Source organism: Pipistrellus kuhlii, unplaced genomic scaffold (genome assembly GCF_014108245.1).
Source record: "Pipistrellus kuhlii isolate mPipKuh1 unplaced genomic scaffold, mPipKuh1.p scaffold_m20_p_17, whole genome shotgun sequence".
In the NCBI taxonomy this organism is placed as follows: domain Eukaryota; kingdom Metazoa; phylum Chordata; class Mammalia; order Chiroptera; family Vespertilionidae; genus Pipistrellus; species Pipistrellus kuhlii.
Window position 1 is genome coordinate 1,261,501 of NW_023425482.1, and position 26,855 is coordinate 1,288,355.

The following is a 26,855-nucleotide window of genomic DNA, read 5'->3' on the forward strand; positions in this document are numbered from 1 at the left end:
GGGCTCAGCCCTTCGCGCCACTCAGCTGTGGTTGCTGGGCGACAGCTGGGAGGCGGCGGTCCTGGTGGGGGCTGGCAGGGAGGCTGGGAACCTCGCAGCTTGTCCTGACGGCTGCCTGCAGCCCAGCTGGGGTGTTCTCACACTGGGGTGTTCTCTTCGCAGCTACCGCGAAGGGGGGTGGGACCCCAGTCGGCTTCTGGGCGACAGTGGGCTTGGGACGCTTGGTCTGACGTTCCTGAGCCTGTTGGGACTGGGGGAGTGGGGGTCCCATATTCAGGTTGTGTATTGTTCCTGAGCTCAGATTGAGTTTTCCCCTAAGTAGCAGGGACTTGGACTTCCAGGATTCTAAGACTGGCCGTGCAGATCTCTGTTGACTGAGAAGTTGGGGACTCAACTAGGTCCTCTGCCTGCAGCAGGGTGCAGTTGGGAGAGGATGACAGGGTTAGAAATCTGGTCTTAAGTCTTAGAGTCAGTGGATTTAAGCACCTACTATTTCTCTCCTACTCCCTACACAGACCCAGGGGAAGGACTTGAAAATCAATAGACAGTGAACATCTGCTCTAAATTCGGGGGGTGGGCGAGGATTTACCTCTTGGTAATGTGGGGAGAAGGGACTTTAGGCCTGAACTCCTGAGTCCTGGATCCTTGAGGCCCAGACTTGTGAGTCCTGGCCCAGACTCTGGGTCTGGAGGCCTGAACTCCTGGCTTCTGTTTTGGGGATCCAGCACCTGGATTTTAAAACAGGATGAGTTTGGAGCCAGCGTTCTCAAAGCATAGGGAAGAAGTCAGGCAGTAAGGCTGTTTTTCTAGACATCTGATATCATTTCCCTTTCCTGACTCTCTGGGGCACAGGGCATGGAAAGATGGAGAGCCTGAGGTCCCAGGAGCATGCAGAGAAGGAAAACAGCTGAAGTAGAGTGTGGAAGATTTGTGCTAATTAAAGGCCCCAGCAACTGACAGCTCTACACCCTGGCCTCGATGAACACCATCTGGTGAGGAGCCCTATGACAGAACCTCCCACTCTGCATCCAGCTTATTTCCCAGGGGTGTGGGCAGTGGGGAGAGAAAATGTGGGAGTGCACAGATTTAATATGGGAGGGAAGAAGAAAGACGAAACTGTAGGGGTTCAGCCCAGATGCCTCATTTTGTTCCTGGAGGAGGATCACATAGGGAGTCACAGCCGGGGTTCCAATTCCTGCAGGAGATAATCAGGCTGAAGAAGCTTATCCTATGTGAGCATGTATGAGCACACTGGAGTGGGCAGGGCAGACCAACCAACATCCGGTTATAAAATTCAAAGATGTGGCAATCAGGAGAAACAAATGAAACAAAGTGTAGTGAAAGGATGACTGAGAACAAATATTTATTGAGCTCCTGGTGTGTGAGAGAGAGTATGAGGTTGGGGTAGGGGAGAAATAGAAATGAGATCAGAGACAGAAAAGTAGAGATACATAGAGGCATATATAGAGAGAGACTATGGCATAGTTAAAGGTTGACTGAGATTAACCACCTAATGGAGAGAGAGGAGAATAGAGAAAGACATGGAGACAGAAGAAACTCAGAGAGAGAAAGATAGAAAGATAAATCAAGCACTGACCAGTGTGGCTCAGTTGGGTGTATATTGTCCTGTGCACAATATTGTACTGTTGCCAGTTCAATTTCTAGTCAAAGCATATGCACAGGTGGTGGGCTCAATTCCTAGTAGGGGCAGTGCAGGAGGCAGCCAATCTGATGTTTCACTCTCACATTGATGTTTCTCTCTCTCTCTCTAAAAAAAAGTATCAATAAAAATAGAAAGATAAATTGAGATGGATAGATGGAGGGAGAGAGACAGCACAGAAGAGACAGGGAAAGGCAAAGGAAAGTTACGTGAACTAGAAATAACTCACAAGGCCCTTGCCACAGGGTCCCTAGCTGGGCTCAGTGCTATGCCCACAGTTGGGGCTAGTTATCTTAGACACTACCCTTCACTCCCACCCACTCTGGCTGCCTTGTCCCCTGCACACTTGCACCTTAGATACTCATATACACTCACACACTCTGCACATGCTTTCACAGATCACAGTTCATTCTCACCTTCCCCACATTCACACGAATGCTCACTCACAATGAACTTCAATACATGTGCACAAAAGGGGAAAGATATCTGCACTCTCCCAGTCTCTCATATATACACTCTTGCACACTCCCCAGCAGACATCCCTAATATCACTGAGGGGGTAATGTTTACTCAGGGAAGGAAGGGATTTGCCAAGGTCATGTACCAGGGCAGGGAAGAACCAGGCCCAGCTCTCTGCTCTCCATGCTGAGCTGGGAACGCCTGGGTCTGACTTGCACTCCCTCATGGGGTCATGGGGGCTGGGGAGGCACCAAGGAATATGCCTGGCATGTGCTGACAGGGGATTTCATGCTCCAGCTGGCTGGGAGGAGCCTGCTGGACATAGGTCTGGAGCTGGAGACTTGAGAGGGTGTCTCAGGAAGGTAGCAAGGCAAGGACAAGATCAGGCTGGTTCCCAGAATAAGGCTCAGCTCTGCTACTGACCTTATCGGCCTCATTGCTCTCCTTGGCTCATAGGGCCTGCTGGACTCTGACAGCAGGTCTTCTCTATAGGGCTGGGAGTAGTGAAAGGAAAGCAGGGATTGGGGTGGCAGGAGATAAGAAAGACAAATAGAGACTTATGGGGAAGGGGAGAGAAGCTCAGAGAGAATGAGTGTGCATCTTAGGGAGAGAGAAATAGAGAGAAAGACAGGAGAAGGTACAGGGGAAGGTACTCAGGGCATGGAGAGAGATAGAAAGACAGAAAGGAAAAGAGAGGGAGAGAGTATGAGAAGGAGAGATGGACTCATGGGAAGAAGGAAAAACAGAGAAAGAGAAGGAGACAGATGGCAAAAGAGAGACAAAGAGAAAAGCAAGAGACAGAGACATAGGAAGAGGGACCCAGAGAAAGCCAGGGGCAGACACAGGAGGCAGGCAGTGGGCACTGCAGGAGCCACAGACAGAGGGCATGGAATGGCCCTGAGGATACCCATCCGGGCTCCCTTGATCCTCATGGGAATGCTGGCCACAGGTAAGTGGGATCCTGGCCTTATAATCTAGTGTTAAGAGGCCCTAATTTCCCACTCACGTTCTCCAGACAGACCCTCTGTCCTCTCCTGCTGACATTTCTGTGTCCCCAGGCCTGGCCCAGGTGCAGATCCCTGCCTCAGCCTCCAGAGGCTTCTGGGCTCTGCCTGAAAACACGACGGTGGTGGAGGGGGCTGCCGCTGAGCTTCAATGTGGGGTCAGTGCCCCTGGCAGTGTTGTGCAATGGGCCAAAGATGGACTGCTCCTAGGTCCTGACCCTAGGATCCCTGGCTTCCCGCGCTACCACCTGGAAGGCAACCCTACTAGAGGTAAGGGATCAGAGCCTGAGACCCTGAGCCGTTAGCAGAGACTGACTGTGGCCCTGACCTTGGGTCCTACCTGCAGGTGAATTCCACCTGCATATCGAAGCATGTGATCTCAGTGACGATGCAGAGTATGAGTGCCAGGTTGGCCGCTCCGAGACAGGGCCTGAGCTTGTGTCTCCCAGAGTGATCCTCTCCATTCTGGGTATGTGTGAGAGATACCCCCTCCCCCAGAACCCATGAGTCTGGACTTCTAGTCCTCTCTTACCCCAGGACCCAAGAATACAAGCTCCCAGCCTCTCCTTCCTCAGATCCAGGTTGCAGAACTGATTTCATGAGCAATGAGACTAAAAGCCCAAACCCTTCATATCCTTCTCGGTGGTGGCAGCTTACCCCAGATCCTTTCTCACCAGTGCCCCCAAAGACGCTTCAGCTGACCCCTGAGGCAGGGAGCACAGTCACGTGGGTAGCTGGGCAGGAGTACGTGGTCAGCTGTGTATCTGGGGATGCAAAGCCAGCACCTGACATCACCTTCCTTCAAAGTGAGTGTGGATGAACTGCTAGGGATTGTGTGAGGCCCTAGAATTGGGAGGTAGTGTGCCTACCCCATGCCCTCATAGGGGCCCCAGAAAATATGACACTTCTGAGTTGGGGACACTGGCTTGAGGAGATGCTGAGGCCAGCATTGAATCTGGTGGATGGGAGGAGAAATCCAGGGAAAGGCACCAAGGAGATCACAGGGCTGCTGGTCTGGGACTCAGGGAAGAGGTTGAGGCTCCAGATAGAGATGTGGTATCATCGTTGGTGCAAAAATGAAAAACTGAGTAATGGATGTGGGTGATACACCCAACAAGGATGGAATGGGAAGGGAGGAGAAAAGAGGGAAGAGACCCAGGGCCCAGCCCTGAGGACTCTGGGATTCAGGAAGTCCTGAACATGTGGAGGGAATGGAGCTAGTGTTTTTCCTCCAGAACCAAGAGAGAGAGGGGGCAGTATGTCCACCCTATGACTTCCAGGCCAGGATCCCCAGGACCCACCTTGGGGAGAACCTGGCACCCCTTCTGCCTTCTTATTACCCCAAGGTGGACAAATAATTTCCGACATCACTACTGACGTGAATGAGGGATCCCAGGAGAAACTCTTCATCACAGAGGCCACAGCCAGGTATGGGAGTTGGGATGTCCTACCCTTAGCCTGGCTCCCAAATTTCTCCATGAAATTCCCATGCCCCAGGGATTCAAGCATGGAAACCTGGGTCAGGTGTGAATATTTGGGACCCAATTCTTCACTCTGACCCTACAAAACTTCTTCATGGGAATTTCAGTCCCAGAGCATCAAGGACAAAGATTTTGGCCATGTTTGGGCCTCTGGGAACCCAATTCTCATTCCTGATTCCCCCAAATCTCTTCCATGGAACTCCAGATCCTAGAAGAAATCAGCATGGAGACTTAGACCAGGTGTGGTCTAAGTTCCCAGATTTAAGATAATGATTGAGTTTAGAACTCCAACCCCCTCCCCCCAGGGTGACACCCCAGAACTCGGATAATGGGCAGTTACTGGTCTGTGAGGGGTCCAGCCCAGCTTTGGATATCCCTATCAAGGTTTCAATCACCATGAATGTTCTGTGTAAGTGAGGAACTGAGTGGACTGTGGCCGGGGGACAGGGAGTAGGAATTGGAGGTACTGGGGGCACACAGGGATTATGAATGGTTCTGACTCTCAAAGAGAAACATGAGGGTTCAGACTGGGGAGTCTGGAAAGAGTGGATGGGCTGCTCAGGCTCACCAAGTGACTGCTGCTCTCCAGTCCCCCCAGGACCCCCTGTGATTGAGTGGCCAGGTCTGGAAGAGGGGCATGTGCGGGCAGGGCAGAGCTTGGAGCTGCTGTGCATGGCCCGAGGAGGGAATCCACCAGCTACACTGCAGTGGCTGAAGGTGAGGGCAGAAGCAGGCATGAGGGTGGGGAGCAGGGCAGGTATAAGGAGCTGGCCCTGAGCTGATCCAGGTCTGTACCTGTCTCCAGAATGGCCAGCCCATGTCCACAGCGTGGGGCACAGAGCATACTCAGGCAGTGGCCCGAAGCATGCTAGTAATGGTCATACGGCCAGAAGATCATGGGGTGAGGCTCAGCTGTGAGGCCCACAACAGCGTATCTAAAGAGATCCAGGAACGTGGGATCACGCTGCAGGTTACCTGTGAGTCCTGGTGCCAGGGGCCCATCTGTCAGTCCATGCACCAGAGAAACCATTTGTTTGTGTCTCCAAAGCATGCCTGTCTAATGCCAAAGACCTTGTCACCTGTACCCAGTTCCCTGTCTTTCTGGGCTGTCTGTGAGGCATCCAGCTCTGCTTAGCGTCTCTCTCCCTCCAGTTCCTCCCAGTGCTGTTACTATCCTGGGATCTGCATCCCAGTCTGAGAACAAGAATGTGACTCTCTCCTGCATCACTAAGTCCAGTCGCCCACGGGTCCTGCTGCGGTGGTGGCTTGGCTGGCGGCAGTTGCTGCCCACAGAGGAGACGGTCATGGATGTGAGGCAGGGGCCAGGCCTGGGTCTGAGGGAGGAGGGAGTTGAGGGCATATCTCTTGGATCTGGGAGAGAATGGCGTGGGAACATGGACTGGGGCCTGGACCTCCTGGGTTACTGCCAGGGTATAGAGTGGACTCAGGCCTCTGGTCCATTGATGAGGGTGCTCTAGTCCCTAGTTTTGAAGTTCTCCCCTGCCAGGGCCTTCACGGTGGCCACATCTCCATGTCCAACCTGACATTGCTGGTACGACGGGAGGACAACGGTCTGACCCTCACCTGCGAGGCCTTCAGTGAGGCCTTCGCCAAGGAGACCTTCAAAAAGTCCCTCACTCTGAACGTGAAATGTGAGCCCCTCCTCACCCAGGGGGAGGCAGGGGACTGCCTCCTGGCTTAGAGACCCTACTCTCAGGCCTCAGCCCAAAGAGAAAAGCCACTCTCTCTGTCTCAGATCCTGCCCAGAAGCTGTGGATCGAGGGGCCCCCAGAGGGGCAGGCCCTCCGGGCTGGAACCCGGGTGAAGCTGGTGTGTTTGGCCATTGGAGGCAACCCAGACCCCTCCCTCACCTGGTACAAGGTCAGTGCCAAGCAAGGGCTGAGGTGGCCAGGAATGTGGGGAAAGGATGAGGCCCTGTCTCTTCAATTTTGGGAAATCTTGGGGAAAAACTGAGTTTCTTGAAAAATACTGGAGATTTTGAGATTTGACAGAGAATTGGAAAAGACACAGACAAATACCATAATAATTAAATTAAATCCAAGGGAAATCCTGGGAATTCTGGGAAATCAGTGAGAATCTTATCTCAAATGAAGGAATTTTGGATCAGGATTCTACAGAAAAGGCAATTAATTTATTCAAGGAAAATCTGGTGAAACCTCAGAATTCAGATGAAATGGCAGAAATTTTAGGGAAAGACTAAAAATTCCAGGAACAAAGACAATGATGGTTAAAGACTAGAAATTTGGGGAAAGATAAGTAATTCCACAGAGCATTGAATGTCCATAAATTAATATTAAATTAAATTCTTAGGATTTTGGGGTAAGTGAATAAAATTCTGGTAAAATTAAAAGGAAGTCTGACAGAATTCTGGGAAGATCTTGGGAATTTAGGGAGCTAGTGAAAATTCTAGGGGGAAAACTAGAAATGATAGGAATGCAATGTAACTTCATTTAATTGGATGGAATTTGGGGAAATGCCAAGACTTTTGGTTCACACGAAGGATTTTAGTAAAAGATGAGGATAATAAGAGAATATTGGGAAAGGATTCAGAAATCTGTGGAAAGACAATTGAATTAAGGGAATGATCAAAAGAAATTTGGGAGTAAGTGGGAATGCTAAGAAAAAGAACCAAAGATAGGAAAAAATGAAGGAATTCTGGGAAAGGCTTGGGAATTCCAAGGGAGTTTCCTGGAGTTTGGTGTTTAGTAAATGTAGCTGGAGTGGATTTTGAGGACTAGGCCTACGGGTTGGCACCAACAATCGCAGGCCTCGGGGAAGAAGAGGAGGCGGACATGGGCGAGGCGGTGGACCGCAAAACAGCGGGGCTTGGGAGGCCCAGGTTAGTCAGGGGAGATTCCAGCTTGGGGGTGATCAGCTCCAGTCTCTTCCTCTGCCCTAGCAAGGTGCCCGCGGTGGGGGGGGGGGGGGGGGGGGGGGGAAGGGGGGGAGAGACACACACACACCTTTCCTCCTCACACAGGCTTTACTGGGCTGGTGGCTGCCAACCCAGTGGGGCGTTCCGGGCGGAGTGGCCGGACTACGTGGTCCTCCCGTCAGTCTCCGCCCTCAGGACTCACGCACGGTGACCGAGCCGCGGCCGCCCCAGGAGCCGCGGCGGGTGCAGCTGGGCAATGTGGAGAAGTCAGGGAGCACCTTCTCCCGGGAGCTGGTGCTCGTCACGGGTCCGTCGGACAACCAGGCCAAATTCACGTGCAAAGCGGGCCAGCTCAGCGCGTCCACGCAGCTTGTGGTGCAGTGTAAGGGGGCGGGTTAATCGGGAGGGCTTGGCCAGAGCCGGTCTGGAGGAGGGGTGCAGGGCTGAGCTCAGCCTGGTGTCAGGGCCTGGGCCCCCTCTTTACCCCTGAATCGCACTCCTCTGACCTGTCCTCGAAGTTCCCCCAACTAACCTGACGATCCTGGCCAACGCGTCGGAGCTGCGCCCCGGGGATGCCTTGAATTTGACGTGCGTCAGCGTTAGCAGCAACCCTCCGGTCAACTTGTCCTGGGACAAGGAAGGGGAGAAGTGAGAGTGCGAGTGGCCCGCCCCTCCCTTACTCTGGCCAAGTCCCTGTACCTTCGGAGTCCCGCTCCTGCCTGCCTGCCATCCTGCCCAGTAGCCATCCCACCTCTGCCTGTGCTCTTCCCCCGCCCCCCCCCCCCTCCCCCCCCCCCTCCCCCCGCGCCTGCCTGACGTGACCCCCGCCCCACCCTGTCCGCAGGCTGGAAGGCGTGATCTCATCGCTCCGGAACGCCCCTTTCAAAGGCTCTGCTGCCGCCAGGAGCATCCTTCTGAGGATGTCATCCGGTGACCATGGCCACCGTATGACCTGTCGTGCCCACAGCATTCAGCTTCGGGAAACCCTGAGCACCTTCTACCGACTAAACGTGCTGTGTATGCGTGCTGGCCTGAAGGCCTGGAACCCCTCCATTCCCTCCTGACCCCGTATCACTCAGGTCTTCACCTTGGTACTGTCCTTGTCCCCCATACTGAACCTTAAAACTTTCCTGACCTTTATCCTGATCACAGCCAGGCATCAACTCCTTTCCTGCCCAAACCCCTCTTGCCTTTGTTCTCATAACTCCTGGCAGTGATTCCCATTCTGAACACCCCCTCCATCCTTAAACCTGACTACCCTCTACCCCTTTCCTAAACTGGATCCTAACCACTAACCTCCAAGCTTAATTCTGTACTTGTCCAACTGAATCTAGTTGCAAACCCGATTTTAAACCTGTGCACCTGTACCTGACCTCAGATTTGTCCCAGTCCCAAACCTTAACAACAATCTTGACTCCCAATGGTCCCCCCTCCGCAGACCCTCCAGAGTTCTTGGGGGAGCAGGTGCTTGTGGTAACTGCAGTGGAGCAGGGCCAAGCACTGTTACCTGTGTTAGTGTCTGCCAACCCGGCCCCAGAAGCCTTCAACTGGACCTTCCGTGGTTACCGCCTCAGCCCAGGTGCAGGAATGGGCACAAAAAGGGGTACAGGTTTTCAGAAAGGGACCACCTGACAAACCCCTCACCCTGACCTCTCCCAGCTGGTGGGCCCCGGCATCGCATCCTGCCTGGTGGAGCTCTGCAGCTATGGAATGTGACCCGTGCTGATGATGGCTTCTATCAGCTGCACTGCCAGAACTCGGAAGGCACTGCTGAAGCTCTAGTGCGGCTAGATGTACACTGTGAGCCTCCTCCATCACCCTCGGAAATAGGCAGCTCAGGGAGCCCCACCCACTATGGAAAGGACATCCACCCAGGAACCTTGCTCACTGTGGAGTCTCCTTATTGTGGAAGCTCTGCCCACCCAGGGATATCCACCCATCCTGGAAACCTCTCACTCTGAAAGCCCCAACCTTAATGGGACCATGCCCACCTTGGCTACACTGCCCACTAGAAAGATCCTATACGATTTCTGTCCAGACAGGGGATCTACCTATTATGGATCTACCTGTTAAGCCCATTGTGGAAGCCCAACCTCCATGCAATTCTGGAAGTCCACCCTCATCACCACAGAGGCACAGTACAGAATCAGGACAACCTCACTAATCCTGGGAACTACTCCAAGTGTTCCATATAAAAGGCAGATTGTATCATACCCATAACTTCCACTGACACCTCTAAGATACCTCTCCCACCTGGGACCCTCTTCTGCCATGGCCTGTCTGGGTCCAAGTGCTTTTCCCAAGTTCCTGCCTCCTTTTCCAGATGCTCCCACCATCCGAGTTCTCCAGGACCCCACTGAGGTGAATATTGGGGGTTCTGTAGATATAGTCTGCACCGCTGATGCCAATCCCATCCTTCCAGAGATGTTCAACTGGGAAAGACTGGTGAGGATCCAATCTTTGATAAATGGAGGTGGGACTGGGAAATGTGGTTTCTTAACTGTCAGCTCCTTGGGAAGAAGAATCACATCTATATGACCCTGAATGACTGTATACATGTCAGGGACTAACCACTAATCTCCAAGCTTAACTCTGTACTTGTTCAACTGAATCTAGTTGCAAACCCAATTTTAAACCTGTACACCTGTACTTGACCTCAGATTTGTCCCAGTCCCAAACCTTAACAACAATCTTGACTCCCAATGGCCCCCTCCCTCTGCAAACCCTCCAGAGTTCTTGGGGGAGCAGGTGTTCTCCAAGAACTAACTGTTGAATGGCATATGCATGATGGATAATCGGATAGATAACCAGGTGGGCAGGTGGATGGATATGTAGTTTGACAGGTAAATGGGTCGCTGAATAGGTGATGGAACAACAGATAAATAAATGGACAAGTGAATGAATGGATGGATAAAAGGGTAAATGTATGGCTAGATAATCGAATCAGAGAAATGAGGAGATGAATGGATTAGATTAGAAAGTAGATGGATGGATACTCTATCTGTACAAATATGTCTGTGGAAGGATGATAAAATAAATGGATGAAGAGATGAAAAGATGGATGTGTTGATAAACAGATGAATGTACTTATGAATGTGTGCATGTATGAGTGAATAGATAGAACAAATGGTGAAGAGATGAAAGGGCAAATAGATAAATAGATATAGGGGGAAAAATGGTTAGATGAATGAATGGGCAAATGGATGAATGGGTGGAAGGAAAGGTGGATGGATTGGTAGACAAGTGGATGAATAGGTGCATGATTAAGTCAATAGATAGGTGGATAAATGTCTCTATGAGTGAATGGTTGGATGGATGGATGGTAGATAGGGGGATTTTTTTCTTTGCTATCTGTATAAAAAATGATTGTGGCTCAGAGAATGAGGCTACAGAAGGGACCCAGTTTGGGGAATAATGGAACTGGGGCAAGATTGGAGGCCATCTCTCTGAGTCTTGGGCATCCAGGGAGAAGAGGAAGAGGACCAGAGCCTAGATGACATGGAGATGATATCAAAGGGGTCCACAGGGCATCTTCGTATTCACAATGCCAAGCTGGCCCAGGCAGGTGCTTACCAGTGCATCGTGGACAATGGTGTGGCACCTCCAGCCCGAGGGCTTGTTCGACTTATCGTCAGATGTAAGTAACACCCATAACTCTGACTTCAAGGGCTGCCACTAAACCTACAGCTCTCATGTATTTCAAATACTTCATGCTGACCTCCAACCTCTCCTAGTTTCCCCCCAGGTAGAACACCCCTCACCTCTAACTAAGGTGGCTGCAGCTGGAGATAGCACCAGTTCCGCCACCCTCCACTGTCGTGCCCGAGGTGTCCCCAACATTGTCTTCACTTGGACTAAAAATGGGGTCCCTCTGGATCTCCAGGATCCCAGGTGAGCCCAGGCCCAGCCAGATAACACTCCAGCCCCAGTCACGCTCCCTGAGTTTCTGTTGTACCTCCCTCCAGGTATACAGAACACACATACCACCAAGGTGGAATCCATAGCAGTCTCTTGACGATTGCCAACGTTTCTGCAGCCCAGGATTATGCTCTCTTCACATGCACAGCCACCAACCCCCTTGGCTCAGACCACACCAACATTCAACTCGTCAGCATCAGTACGCTGGGAAAGGACTGTGAGGGTTTGGGAAGGTGCTTCTTGGGTCAAACCCCAAGTCTCTAATTGGTCCCATATTAGCAGTGTTTCTGAAACCAGTGTTTTAGTAAGAATGGAGTTTTTGCCTGACCTGAATATTCTAATAGAGACTGGATCTGCAGGGAACCCACAACAACCAAAAGAAAAGAAAGAAAGAAGGAGGGGCCTTATTGGCCCAAGTAACTTAAAAGTAAATTTTCAGGAGTCACTGAATCTAGGTTCAGCTGTCATCAGGAACTCTCTGTCTATCAGGACTGCTTTTCTCTGTTGGCTTTATTATAAGACTTCTCATAGTGGGCTGTTAGATTTCCCAGGGAAACAGAATTTTTTCTTCTCTTAATAGTGTATGAAAAACAGCAACAACAAAGAGAATAGTGGTTTGAAAATACTGGGATTAAGGTTTATAGGTTCTACTGAGCTCCCAGCCATAAACCAATCATGTGATCTGGGGAAGGTGACACTCTTGTCCAGGCCCTGTCACATGTCCATCCTATAAGTGGAGTCACTTCTATCAGAAGCATATGGCCTGAGAATGTGGGCAAATGTTTCTCGAAAGGATACTCAGGGTTCTGTAACCAGAAGAAATAAGGGAAATGGATGTGAGATAAACACACAAAAAATCCACTGCAAGAAACATATATATTATACAGTTGATCCAGTCATTCAGGGACATGTACAGAATGGGTCAGAAATAAGAGTCACCCAATGAGCACATTCTCAGCCAGGTAGAACAAAGCCACAGGCTTCCTTCTTGTTTAAGCTTTCATATGTAAATAAGTGCCCTTTTTGACGTCTATTTGTGCTCTTTATTAGTGGCTTTGCTATTTAAAATAGCTTCCAAGCATAGTGTTAAACTGCGACCTGCTGTTCATAAGTGCAAGAAGGCTGTGATGTGCCATATGGAGAAAATACTTCTGTTGGAAAAGCTTCATTCAAGCATGGGTAGAACAAACTATATTAAATAAGGTGTCTTTCAACAGAAAAACACAAACAAGATCATGTTGTGGTTGTTTAATAAAAATGTTTGACTAGAGTTTTGTAGGAACCTAATCCTGCATTTCTCCTGGAAACAATCATATGGTATTTGTTAATTCAGTGTCCACAATAACTTTATAGAACATATCTTAGAAAGCCCTAGCTGGTTTAGCTCAGTGGATAGAACATTGGCCTGTGGACTGAACGGTCCCAGGTTTGATTCCCATCAAGGGCACATGCCCAGGGTTTTGTGCTCGATCCCCAGGAGGGGGCATGCAGGAGGCAGCCAATCAATGATTCTCTCTCATCATTGATGTTTCTATCTCTCTCTCCCTGTCCTGAAATCAATAATAAAAAATTCTTAAGAAGAATCTGGAAGGAATCTTCCAGAATCCTTTTGTATCCTCTGACTACTTTCCTCATCCTTTTCTTTAAAGGCCGCCCTGATCCTCCATCTGGATTAAAGGTTGTGAGTATGACCCCATACTCGGTGGGACTGGAATGGAAGCCTGGCTTTGATGGGGGCTTGCCACAGAGGTTCCAAATCAGGTTGGTTCCTGTAAAGACAGGAATGGGTGACAGCCAACAGAGCTGGGGCACCCCCTTGAATAGCAGACCTCTTTCCCTCTTGCAGGTATGAGGCTCTGGAGACCCCAGGGTTCCTCTACATAGATGTCCTACCACCCCAGGCCACCACCTTCACACTGACTGGGCTGCAGCCTTCTACACGATACAAGATCTGGCTGCTGGCCAGTAATGCGCTGGGAGACAGTGGACTAACTGACAAAGGATCCCAGATCTCTATCACCACCCGAGGTCAGAAGGGACAGTTTTGGGCAGTTCTTCAGAGGACTTAAAGGGTGACATAGTGAAGTCAGTGCTATTATTGCCCTTTTACAGATGAAGAAACTGAGGCTCAGAGAGATTAACCTGAGCATGTTGACAGCTACCTTAGCATATTGTAAAAAGTCACACAGCTGGAATGAGGTAGAGATGAAATTAAAACTCAGGCAGATGATCTCCGGAGACTAGATTTTAGTTACTGAACTATACTGTCTGAATGTAACTAATGACACCAGAAAATTAGAAAAGAGTTTGAAATGAATGAAAATGAAAATTGTGAGATGCAGTTAAATCAGTGCTTTGCAGAAAATTTATAGCATTAAGTGCTCATATTAGATTTAAAAAAAGATGGTCTCAAATTAATACTAGAAAAAGAAGAGCAGAATTAACAAAGAGTAAACAAAAGGAATGAAATAATAAAGGTAAGAACAGAAATTTGCTGAAACTGGTTTGGCTCAGTGGATAGAGCTTCGGCCTGCGGACTGAAAGGTCCCAGGTTCGATTCCAGTCAAGGGCATGTACCTTGGTTGCAGGCACATCCCCAGTAGGGGTGTGCAAGAGGCAGCTGATTGATGTTTCTAACTCTAACCCTCTCTCTTCCTCTCTGTAAAAAAATCAATAAAATATATATATATTAAAAAGAACAGAAATTTGTGAACTCAAAAACAGAAAAGAAAATCAATGAAACCAAAAGCTGTTTCTTTGAAAAAGTCAATAACATTTATAAAGTTAATCAAGGCAAAAGAGAAAAGACATGAGTTAACCAATATCATGAATAAAAGAAAGGACATTACATTAAGGGAATAATAAGGAAGTATTAGTTGAGAACAAATTTAGTCCAATAAATTCAGCAACTTTGATGAAATGGACAAGTTCTTTGAATATGACTGATGAGAACATTTTTGCCTCTGAAAGGCCAATCAGTAGTGTAATGGCTAATCACAGTCTTATTCTGACAAGCCTGTGTTCAAGCTCCAGCTCTGCTGAGTCCTAGTTGTGAGACCGTAAGCAAGTTACTTTACCTCTTTGAGCCTCAGTTAAACCTCTTTGAGCCACAGTTTCTCAAAATAAGGTATGCCTTAGTTCTGAAAGCAAGGTTTATCTCACACAGTTGTGAGGATTAAATAAATAAATGTATCTGAAGTGTTTAGAACAAGGCCTTGTACAAAGTAAGTGCTTGCCCCATGAAAGCACCCCCTTTCTGTCTTCCCCTTTTTGACAGAGCAGCCTTTTACCCATAGAGGTATGGACCCTTTCCCATCTCTAAAATACTCCCTGCTCTCTCTGCTGCCTCCCACCCCATTCCAGTCTTCCCTTTAAGAACTAAAGCATAAAGTATGGCACTCAACTCCCTTGATCTAGAATTTATACCTCTATTAAGGGATCCTGAGAGCCAGCATGTTTTTTAGTTAACCTGAAAAACTGTCAATTCATGTTAAAAGAACCTGGCACACCATAAAACACTAAGCAACAATTATTATTATTGTAGGCATTAGAATAGTTATTAATAGTATTATCATCCTTATCAGCAATTTTTAGTTCTTATTGAAATATTCATGAGAAACCATACATCAGTTCCCATGAGTATCAAAATGGGATGAAAAGCTTAATAGGAAACTGAGATATTTAAGGCTTATTCAAGATTTTTTAATGTTAATTCACAATCTTTTTATCCACCCTCTAGGTCTAGACCAGCCTTCTGGAGAACCTGACTACCAGCTGCCCACAGAGCAGCCTGCAGGTAAGTCCTCAATCCCCTGCAAATCCCTCTCTCCCCTGAAAATAGAACTTTCTGGTCTCTAACCCTGTCTTCTCTGCCTTATAGATACAGTCTCTTAATGCTATTCAGGAGACCCCAAACCATTTCCTTAGTTCTTATTCTTGCCTGAAAGAATTACCTGATTTTATTCCCCATGTATAACCTATATCAGTTGGCTTTTGCTGCATAAAAAAATGACCCTAAACATGGGCACTTAGAGCAACAAACATTTCTCATGATTCTATGAGTGGCTGAGCAGTTGTAGTCTGGGCTTCAGTCAGTTGGCAGCGCAGCTGGGACTGGTTGGTCCAGGATGACCTCCTCTTCACATATCTGACAATATGGTTCTTTGTTGGGACAATGGAGATAACTGGGCCACATATCTCTCCTTGGTTTGTTCACACGGGGTGGTCACAGGTGTCTCAAGAACAGCAAGAGAGGGCAAGCTCTGATTTACAAGCACCTGATTCAAGTTTCTGATTCTATCACATTTCGTATTGTCTCAGTGGCTGAGCAAGTGACCTGGCTCAACTCCAAATCAGTGTGAAAGGGGACTACTCAGGAGTATGGACACAGAGGGAAAATTATGACCATTTTGCAAATAATCCCCTTCAAAATTTGAGGAAAAGGTTGCAAATGACAGAAATTTGGCTGTTCTCAGTAATAAAAGGAACTGCTTGGCTTATGAAGTTAAAAATTCCAAGTATGGCTGGATTCAGGTCCTTAAAATTTTCACCAAGAATCTATTTATCACTCTCTCTCAACTTTATCTTCATCTCAAGATGACTTCCTTCTCAGGTTCTTTCATCACAGGTACAAAGAAGTCTCACTCCTCCGGCTTTCATTCTACTTCTTAGCAGTCTGCAGAGGAGTGTCCTAAATGTTCGAGCAAAAATCTACCTTGGGTCAAATGCTGGTCTCTGAACTGATCACTATGAAAAGAGGGATGAGTACTGTTTTTGGCCAGGCTGGGCCATGTGTCCTCTACAAGTCCCACAGAACCATACCAAATGAGAGCGGGGAAGTGGCTATTTTCTCAAAGGAAAATGAGAGCTGTTAGCAGAAGATGGGGAATGAATCCTGAACAAATGCCTACTTAGAAGGACTTAGTCTTGTCCTCAGAGATATAGCAGAGGAGTCTGATAGTGTCTAGGATGTAAGTTTGTGCAAAGAGGAAGTCATTTGGCATAGAGTTGGAAGGGTGAATAAAAGTTAAGAAAGAACATTTAATGATGGACAATTGACTATTTCAAGTTTTTTATGGAAATAGCATGGTTAGTTTGTGTGGCTGGAGGGTCTAATGCCAGGGTTTATAGTTGGTCGACAAGGCTGGAGATATTATAAGAGGCAAGATCACAGAAGGTCTTGAATCCCCAGCTAAGAAGCTGAAGTTCTTGTCTGAGTTCCTACATGGGGCTCAGGCAAACAAAGGACCCTCTGCTAATGGTTTGACTTGAGAAAGGAGCCACCTGCCCTGGGGTGGCAAGAAGAGGACATGGAAACCCCAGTCCATCTGCTTCCCTGACCTATGAAGAGGGGCTTTGCCTTGTCAGGAATGGCTTTTCTCAGAGAACTCTGCTCTGAACTTAGAGTCATTGTTTTGATTTCACTAAGGGGGGGTCCCTTCTGCTCTCAGACTCCACAGAACTGCCCCTGATGCCTGTACTGTTTGCTGTTGGGGGTCTTCTGTTGCTTTCTAATGCCTCCTGTGTGGGAGGATTTCTCTGGCAGCGGAGACTGAGGCATCTTGCTGAGGGTGAGGAGACCCTTTCCCTGCTGGGATTGAGGCCCAAGGGTGATGGGGAGCCCTGGAGCTATATTTAAGGTCTTCCAGGGCCAGGTGGGCTTAGGGAGGGGGGTGTCTCTAACCCCCCCTTTTTTTTTACTTCCCTCAGGCATCTCAGAAAAGACAGAAGCAGAGTAAGTGGGAATGTTTTTCTATAAAAAGGCTCTGAGGGAAGAGGTTTGGGAGCGATGGGTGTCTAAGAGTCAACCCCCAACTGCCCTCCGTACTTATAACCTGGAAGGTCGGAGGAGGGCCCAATCAGGAATGAATATGAAGAGAGCCAGCGGACTACAGACCTAGACAATCAAAGCTCCACAGTGAGTGGGGATGCTCCTGACAGTCCCAGTGACAGGGCACTGACAGTGACTAAAATCCCATTACCTTTAGTTATTGACCTTTCCAGGGAGTCAAAGGATGAAAAAAACTATCTTGTGTTTTTTGTTTTTTTGTTTTTTTGTGGGGCACTGGTGGTGTTGACAGGTTAGCACAACAGACGTAGAGCCATATTATCACTCCATGAAGGATTTCAATCCCCAGCTGCCACCAACACTGGAGGAGGTATCTTATCCCAGAGGTGAGTTATGACCACATCAGAAATCCTCCATTCATAGATACCACTGATATCTAGACTGGGTACATGAACATTCCTTCTTTCTACTCCAACTCCAGGTTTCACAGGTCTTGAGGAGGAGAATATGGCTTTTCCTGGGCACCTATATGATGAGGTGGAAAGACTGTATGACTCTTCTGGGGCCTGGGGACCCCTGTACGATAAAGTACAGATGGTGAGATTTGTAGCTGCAGAAGTCTTTCCTGGCTAGTACCCAAAACTTACATTCTGCTACTTAGGGTAAGCTAGCTGCTATACCAAACAGGCCTGGAAATAACCCAGTGCCCTAAACAAGACAGTCTATTTTTTTCTTACACAGTAGTCAGAAATGAGTGGCCCTACTACACATGGCTGTTACAGAATCCAAGCTCTTTCCATTGTGGTCCTCTGCCATCCCCTAGCACATCATCCAACTTTGCATTGATGGGCCTGTTCACTGGGGGCTTCAACCAGTGGAAGAAGAAAAGAGTGTGATGGAGGATCAACTATGCCTTATGGTCCAGGCCCAGAAATTACACATTCTACTCATTCCCCTGGTGAAAACATGGTCACATGGCTAAATCTAACTACAAAGGAGGTTGAGAAACCTAGTCTAGCTTGGCAGTTTTATGTCTTACTACAGTTATATTATTATGCAAGAAAAAAGGTATGCATTTTGTTGGATAGTTAGCCATCACCATTACACTGGTTAATCAGAGAGATACAGAGGGAAAAAATTTGACTCAATCAAAATATCAAGGCATAGAACTGTCTTCAGACCCACACAGCTGGACCAAGAATTTCCTCCTTAAACATGTCCCCCAGAAATCCAGGTTTGAATCCTATTAGACCGGAAACCTTCAAGGAAAAAGGATGCCTCTTTCCATTAGCTCCAAAGCCCCAATGCTGACATTGATCTAGCCTGGGTCACACACTCATCACTGAACTACAGAGGCAAGAGGTGAAATATGCTAATTAGACAGGTCTGAATCAATGCATGGCTTTAGGGAGTAGGAGCCAGCCCCACTCAATGGACTGGATTGAGAGTGAGAGAGTGGCAGAGGGAACAGGAGAAGTGTGCATGGTAGCAGGACAGGCAAAAGCAACAGACAGGCACTTTATCATCAACTAACCCCCACTAACTGCCTCACAGTAAAAGAGGTGGGGCAGAACACCTGATTTTTGGTGTAGCCTTGGTGAATCCCAGCACCTCTGGGCCAAAGATCTCCCTCTGTAGCATTGTCCCAGATGGGCGCTGTTCTCCCTACCAGGGCGGATAAAACTAGTATACAGTGCTGTCCATGGTGCTGAATCACTTTTTCAGTAAAGGACCTGATAATATATATTTTGGGCTTTGCAGGACATTCTGTCCTCAAAACTACGAAACTCTGCCATTATAGTGTAAAATCATCCATAGACAATACACAGACAAATGAGTGCAGCTAAGTTCCAATAAAACTTTTTTTGGACACTGAATTTGAATTTCATATGTCATAAATATTATTCTTCCTTGGATACTTTCCCAGCCACCAAAAAATGTAAAACTGTTCTTAGCTTTTGAATGGTTCAAAAACAGGTAGGAGGCCATACTTTGGCCCCTAGCAAATCTTCTGTAAAGTTTTCTGAGCTGAAACAATCATTTCTCCCAAACTTAGGGCAAAGCACATCCCCCATAAGGACAGCTCTTTACGATCTTTTTTCTTTTCCATTTTGTGAGGAAATGTTTTGCAATTCATAGGACTAACAGAATCATGACTCACACTTCACAATTTCCTTAGCCAATATCATGGGCTTTTAAAAGTTTCATAATCTTATATTAAAATACTTTTTTTGACTGGAAATCATGACATATCATGGTCTTGCTTAAAAATAATCCAGTTAGGTCCACCGGTGTGGCTCAGTGGTCGAGCATAGACCTATGAACCAGGAGGTTCAATTCCCGGTCAGGGCACATGCCCAGGTTATGGACTCAATCCCCAGTGTGGAGCATGCAGGAGGCAGCCAATCATGATTCTCTCTCATCATTGATGTTTCTATTGTATCTCTCTCTTCCTCTCTGAAATAAATAAAAAATATATTAAAAAATAATCCAGTTAGTGGGAGTAGAGGATGAGAATATAGAGATATAGATAAATTAAGATTGACAAAGGGTTAATATTATCAAAGGTAGGTGATGGTATGTGGGAGTTCATTATAATCACTCTCATCTTTTTCTATGTTTAAATCCAACACACACACACACACACACACACACACACACACATAATTAGAAGGTGAAACTTTTTTTTTCTCTGTGAAGTTGAGTATGAGTGTATCCTCCAGAGCTGCAATGATGACCCATAAGGCATCTCTCAATGGTTCTAACTCCACCTTTGTTTGTCAGGACCCCTGTGACCTCCACTGGTCTGAGGACAAATATGATGATCCAAGAGGAATCTATGATCAGGTGGCAGGAGACTTGAATCCTATGGAACCTGATTCTCTACACTTTGAGCTGGGGGGACATCTGGTGTGACAGGCTTCTCAACACTGTTTCCCTACACTTGTAGGACAAAACATTTCCATGGTACTTTTCATTCCAGCTTGGGATGAACTTTGGAGTTCCATAAGACACAAACAGATTGGACTTTTTCAGAAGAGGAGAGAAGGGCTGTGTGTAAGTGACAAAAATGATTCAAACTGATGTCAAAGTGTAAACAAGGTTCCTCCTGGAGTTACTTTTAGAAATGAAACTTCTCTGAAGGGACACAGTGAATTGTAAAAATACATCTCAATAATGAAAAGTTATTCTGAGGGTTTTTATGCTTTTTCAGATATGGAAAAAGACATTAAAAACTAAGCTCATTTATGGTTTAACTGCATCTGAAATAGGTAATAATAAGTGGAATGTATGAACTATTCATGTGTCCTATTTGTTTTATTATTTTCAGTAGCTCTAGCCGGTTTTGCTCAGTGGATAGAACGCCAGCCTGCAGATCAAAGGCATGTACCTTGGTTGCAGGCCTGGACCTTGGCTGGGGCTCATGCAGGAGGCAATATGTTTCTCTCAAATTGATGTTTCTCTCTGTCTTTTCCTCTCTCTTTCACTCTCCTTAAAAATCAATGGAAAAATACTCTTGGTGAGGATTAACAAAACAAACAAAAAAGCATAATGTAAAAACAGTACATACATGTAAACATAAATAGACTCTACAGAAAATAAAATAGACAATCAAAACAAGTGAGAACCAAAACTGGTTTGGCTCAGTGGGTAAAGTGTTGGTCTGTGGACTGAGGGGTCCCAGGTTCGATTCTGGTCAAGTGCATGTCCCGGTGGGAGGTGTGCAGGAGGCAGCCGATTGATGTTTCTCTCTCATCAATGTTTCTAGCTCTCTATGCCTCTCCCTTCCTCAAGATAGCCACAGCCATCTTGATTGGGGTTAATTTGCATGCTCACTCTGATTGGCTTGTGGACATGGCTTGTGGGCGTGGCTGTAAAAAATCAATAAAATGTATTTAAAAACAAACTAGAACAACAAAAACAAGCTAGAAATAAATGAATGCATACTGCATAATTTCACTTACAGAAATTCTAAAATAGGCAAAATTAACCTATGATGAGAAGATTGATGGATGTCTGGGACAATGCAAAGGGAATTGACTGTAAAAGGGCATGGAATTTTTTTTTTGGGTGGGGGGTAGAAATCTTCCATATCATGATTGTAATGCTGGTTACATGGGTGTATAGATTTATCAAAGATCATTAAACTGTACAGTTAAGGTGAGTGTGTTTTGTGGTACATAAATTATACTTTAATAAAGGTGACTTTAAAAACAGGCTGCACAGCCTAGGTGCGCGTCAGTAGATGATTGGATAAAAAAAACTATGGTACATCTACACAATGGAATACTATGCTGCCACAAAAAGAAGGAATTCTTATTATTTGCAGCAACCTGGATGGAATTGGAGAACATCCTGCTGAGTGAAATAAGCCAGTCAATGAAAGAGAAACACCACATAACTTCACTCATTTATGGATAATAAAGAACATTATAAATTGATGAACAAAAAGATAGATACAGAGACAGTAAAGCCACAAACAGACTGTCAAATTACAGCGGGGAGGATAGGGAGATATGGGGGATATAAGAGATCAGCCGAAGGACTTGTATGCATGCATATAAGCAAAACCAATGGACGAAAAACTCTGATGGGGGGGGCATGTATGGGCATGGGGGGGCAATGGAAAGCTATGTACCTTAATAAAAACAAAAATGAAAACAGGCTGCACAATAAAGCAGCACAGTGAGATAACTCTTATTCTTTACATTGCATAGCAGGAAAACATATCAGAAATCTATTTCCATGGAGAACAGAGTATAGTTAGGTATAATCTTTCTTTAGATCTCCACTCCTACTTTACTTTTTAAAAATATATTTTATTGATTTCAGAGAAGAAGGGAGAGGGAGAGAGAGATAGAAATATCAATGATGAGAGAGTATCCTTGATTGGCCACCTCCTGCAAGCCCCACACTAGGGACTGAGCCCACAACCCAGGTATGTGTCCCAATCAGGAATCAAACTGTGACTTCATAGGTTGATGATCAACCACTGAGCCATGCCAGGGAGGCCTGAATATTGCTTTTTAATTTTGTTGCTTATTTTTTTGCTGTGAAGAAGCCTTAAATTTTAATATAGATTGAGGTTATTTTTACTTTTATTGCTTTTAGTATCATCCAAAAAATCATTGCTGAGACCAGTGTTAAGGGCTTCTTCCCTAAATTTGCTTCCAGGAATTATGGTACCAGGTCATGTTTTTATGTCTTTAATCAATCCTGAATTACTGAGGGCTATCTAGTAGCAGAGCTAAGTTGGGCAAGACTCCTCCCATGCCCTGTGGTGCTGGACACTTCAAATCACACAAAGGCAATTTTGTCCATGGATGGATATTTAATTCATTGTTTAAAAAGTGGGGTAAAAAGGGGGACATCTTATGCTGTCATAATGATATCACTTAAAATTTTAATTATTTATCCGAAACCGCTTTGGTTCAGTGGATAGAGCGTCAGCCTGCAGACTGAAAGGTCCCAGGTTTGATTCTGGTCAAGGGCATGTACATTGGTTGCAGGCACATCCCCAGTAGGGGGTGTGCAGGAGGCAGCTGGTCAGTATTTCTCTCTCATCAATGTTTCTAGCTCTCTATGCCTCTCCCTTCCTCTCTGTAAAAAATCAATAATAATAAAAAATTAGTTATTTAGTTTGAAGTATTTTCTCATTTTCATATGTCTTTGTTATCCTACAAGGTACTTAAAAATGTGTTTCTGGGTCATCCTATCTAATAAAATAGTAATATGCAAATTAACCATCACTGCACTACACCCAAAGCCACGCCCACAAGCCATGTCCACAAGCCAGTCAGAGTGAGCATGCAAATCAACCCCAATCAAGATGGTTGTGGCTACAAAGAGCAGGAGGGAGGCTTGGGTTTCCCTGGCAATAGAGAAAGCCAAGCTTTCCACACACCCTGGCAGGCCCAGGCCTCCACTCAAGGGTACAAAGTTTCAATTATAGAAGGTAAGTAAATTCCAACAGAAATGGCAGCAGCCAAGGAGCTGGAAGAGCAGGAGGCTAGCATTGCCCCAGGTGATAGAGGAAGCCAAGCTTCTGCAGCCTTAGCCAGCTCAGGCCTTCACTCCAGGCTACAAAGTTTCAATTATAGAAGATAAATAAATTCCAGATACCAGAGCCTCAACTTGGGTCTCTGGAGGTTGTGGCTGGCCTGCAAACCACCACAGGCCCCTCGTCCAGACCACCCCACACCCCAAGAGAACCCCAACCCTGATCCAGGACATCCTTCAGGGCAAACCAGCTAGCATCCACCCATGTACCAGGCCTCTATCCTATCTAATAAGAGAGTAATATGCAGATTGACCATCACTCCAACACACAAGATGGCTGCCCCCATGTGATCAAAGATCCTGCCCCAATGTGGACACAAGATGGCCATCTCAAGATCGCCAGCAGGGGAAGGCAGTTGGGAGGGTCCAGCCCTGCAAAAGAGGGCAGTTGTGGGAGATCAGGCAAGCAGGGGAGGGCAGTTGGGAGGCAATTAACCCTGCAGAGGAGGGCAGTTAGGGGTGACCAGCTGGCAGAGGAGGGAAGTTGAGGGCAAACAGGCTGGCAGGGTAGCAGTTAGACATCAATCAAACTGGCATGGGAGTGGTTAGGGGGTGATCAGGTTGGCAGGCAGAAGTGGTTAGAGGCAATCAAGAAAGCAGGCAGGAGAGCAGTTGGGAGCTAGCAGTCCTAGATTGCGAGAGGGATATCCCCAACTGGGCCTAAATGGGCAGTTGGACATCCCTGGAGGAGTCCCAGAGTGGAGAAGGTGCAGGCTGGGCTGAGGAAAACACATACCCGTGCATGAATTTTGTGCACCAGGCCTCTAGTTGAACATATGAAGATTTTCCTAGTTTTCTTTAACTTATTATTATTTTTAAATATATTTTATTGATTTTTTACAGAGAAGAAGGGAGAGGGATAGAGAGCTAGAAACATAGATCAGCTGCCTCCTGCACACCTCCTACTGGAGATGTGCCTGAAACCAAGGTACAGGCCCTTGACGGGAATCAAACCTGGAACCTTTCAGTCCGCAGGTTGACGCTCTATCCACTGATCCAAACCGGTTTCGGCAATGCAACCATTTTGCAAGAAGTATTTGTACCTGTGAAGTCTGAACATATGCATTGCCCTTTGACCCATAATTACACAACATATATGCTTACATATGTGAACAAAAAGAGTTGAATTACAAAATTCGTTGTTACCAGAAACTGTAAGCAACCAAAGTGTCCATCAAAGGAGAATGAATAACTAAATTGTATAATCATCCAATGGCCATGACATTGAGGATAAATGAATTACTGATATACATAACAACGTGGATGAATCTCACAAACATAATAATTTTTTCAAACTGAACTGTTACAAAGGAGTAAAATAAGCTGACCATCCTAATAGAAAAGTGGGCAAGTACAAGCAGGTCACACACACAAAAAAGTGACAAATATGTGGAAACATATTCAATATAAAAATTACAAAAACAAATAAAATATAATTGTTTATGATCAGGTGACTAATATTTAAAAGAATGCTCATATGCAGTGTTAGCAATGATGTAACAAAAAGGCCATCATTGTAGGATATAAATTAGTAATCCACAAATTAGACTTCCCTAGATTTCTACAGCTAAGACTAAGGTAAGACAGATGTGCAGACATTTATTGTTAACCCCTGAAATATTTATAACAGTATACAACTGAAAAGAACCCAAATGTTCATCAATGTAGTAATAATTAAATTAATTAATTAACTAAAATGGACTTGTGAATTATATTTATTTACCTAGGCAAATGCCCATTATTGTTTTTAAATTTTCCATTGCAGATAACATTCAATATTTTATTTTCAGGTGTACAACATAGTGATTAAACATTTATATAACTTACAAAGTGATCCCCTGATAAGTTGAGTACCTCCTGCCACCATTCATAGTTATTACAATATTATTGACTGTATTCCCTATGCTGTAATTACATCCTCAGAACTATTTGTAACTACCAATTTGAACTATTATACTTAATCCCTTCACCTTTTTTCACTTAGCCCCCGAACCTCCACCCACCTGGCAGCCATCAGTTTGTTCCCTGTATTTATGAATTTGTTTCTGTCACAGGAATAATATTGGATCAAGGAAGTCAGACAAAAAAAGAGACCATACTGCATGATTTCATTCATTTAAAGTTAAAAATAGGCAAAACTAATTTTTGGCAGTAGCAATCAAAATTGGTCACATGATGCATTCTGGTTTATGCAAAGCCCTGTCACTGATAGGGGGAGAGATACAGAGAGATTACAACGTGTCACAAGGCTTCTAGGAGGCCAATAATGTTGTTGTTCCTTGACCTGGGTGCTAGTTACACAGGTGTTACTTTCTGAAAATTTGTCATACTGAACACTGATAGTATGGGCCCATTTCTTTATGCCTGCTTTACATCATTAAAATTTTACATTATATCTTATAGGTGCCATTATAGTTGAAGTTGTGATTTTCTAATATGGTGAACAGTCTTTGATACTGTGCTGAATAACAACAAAATTTTAATTCTATTTACATCATAGTTTAATTTAAGAAAAAGTATATTTTCAACAATATCAAAAATGTCCATGTATGTATATAGTATATTAATAATTTCAGATTATTATAAAATAATTTTTACCCACATGAGTGACTTTAAGAACATTTTCAAGTTTTCAGGATGGAGAGGAAGTGTCAAGCATTTCTGGTTCCTGAAGTCAAAGTCTGTAGCACCCTCCAATCAATGTGGCAACCAACGTTTGTGCAAATTTCCAAACTCCCACCAGGGAGCGGTATCTCCCCGTTTGAGAAGAGCCAGTAGAGCCTGAGATTCTAAGTAAATTGTATATTGGAGTCTGGAGTTCAATGGAAAGGTCTGTGCTGCAGAAAAAATTTGGTGGTGGTGGTGGTGGTGGTGAAAGTGTCCTCTGCACGTTAAGTGGTCACCAAGCCCCAACATTAAAGACCAAGTAGCTCTGCAGGACATGGAAGCATAGAGGGCAGAAAGGAGCACAATGTGCAGAGGGATTTTTCCCAAAATTGTTGCTGGAGAATAACAGTCAAGCCAGTGATATGGACAACAATAAATCATGAAGGTCATCTTAGGGTGTTTGCAAACCGTTGCCTATTTCAGACAACAACAGACAATGAGCTGTTTTCACATGCCAATCCCTATTCTAAATTATTTTTATGTTTTCTCTCCTAGAACCATCAGAATTACTCATTTAGCATCATGTTCTGCCATCCAGTATCCACTCACTTTTTTTCCATGGTGACTCTTGGCAAGAAGCAGTGGCTAAAAAAAAAAAAAGAAGCAGTGGCTAGTCCCCCATGTTAGCTAGGCTTTGTGTGTTCTACCTAGGGACTCTACTTGGGGCTACATGAATAGGTGTATCACTTGAATGTGGCCAGAGCATTTTTGCCGGAGTATCTTTTTTTTTTTTTTTTTTTTTTTTTCTTTTTTTTTTTTTTTTTTTTTTAATGTTTTTAGTTTTTATTTTTAGAGAAAGAGGAAGGGAGAGGGATAGAAAAATGTCAGTGAGAGAAATATCATCCATCAGCTGCTTCCTGCATGTCTCCTCTTGTGGATTGAGCTGGCAAGCCCTGGGCATGTGCTTTGATGGGGAATCAAA

General features: G+C 45.7%; 1 protein-coding gene across 4 annotated transcripts; it reads left to right on the forward strand.

The window, feature by feature from the left end:
* Positions 1 to 2,446: 2,446 nt before the first annotated feature.
* On the forward strand, positions 2,447 to 20,507 carry NPHS1 (NPHS1 adhesion molecule, nephrin). 4 transcript variants are annotated; one of them, XM_045582511.1, is made up of 29 exons: positions 2,447 to 3,068; positions 3,178 to 3,393; positions 3,470 to 3,592; positions 3,801 to 3,929; positions 4,470 to 4,551; positions 4,910 to 5,013; positions 5,194 to 5,321; positions 5,410 to 5,581; positions 5,757 to 5,914; positions 6,112 to 6,256; positions 6,361 to 6,485; positions 7,696 to 7,882; positions 8,019 to 8,148; positions 8,345 to 8,517; positions 8,939 to 9,079; positions 9,160 to 9,300; positions 9,824 to 9,945; positions 10,966 to 11,137; positions 11,235 to 11,391; positions 11,466 to 11,617; positions 13,068 to 13,179; positions 13,265 to 13,446; positions 15,158 to 15,214; positions 16,869 to 16,988; positions 17,128 to 17,152; positions 17,260 to 17,335; positions 17,541 to 17,592; positions 17,688 to 17,803; positions 19,991 to 20,507. In XM_045582511.1, exons 1-29 carry the CDS (start codon positions 2,708 to 2,710, stop codon positions 20,120 to 20,122), a joined length of 3,990 nt encoding a protein of 1,329 aa, XP_045438467.1. In that variant the 5' UTR covers positions 2,447 to 2,707; the 3' UTR covers positions 20,123 to 20,507. The 4 variants fall into 4 exon arrangements, with proteins under 4 accessions (XP_045438467.1, XP_036296616.2, XP_045438468.1 ...); XM_036440723.2 differs by having other exon boundaries at positions 2,448 to 3,068; positions 17,499 to 17,592; XM_045582512.1 differs by having other exon boundaries at positions 2,448 to 3,068; positions 17,556 to 17,592.
* The last annotated feature ends 6,348 nt before the right edge of the window (positions 20,508 to 26,855 follow it).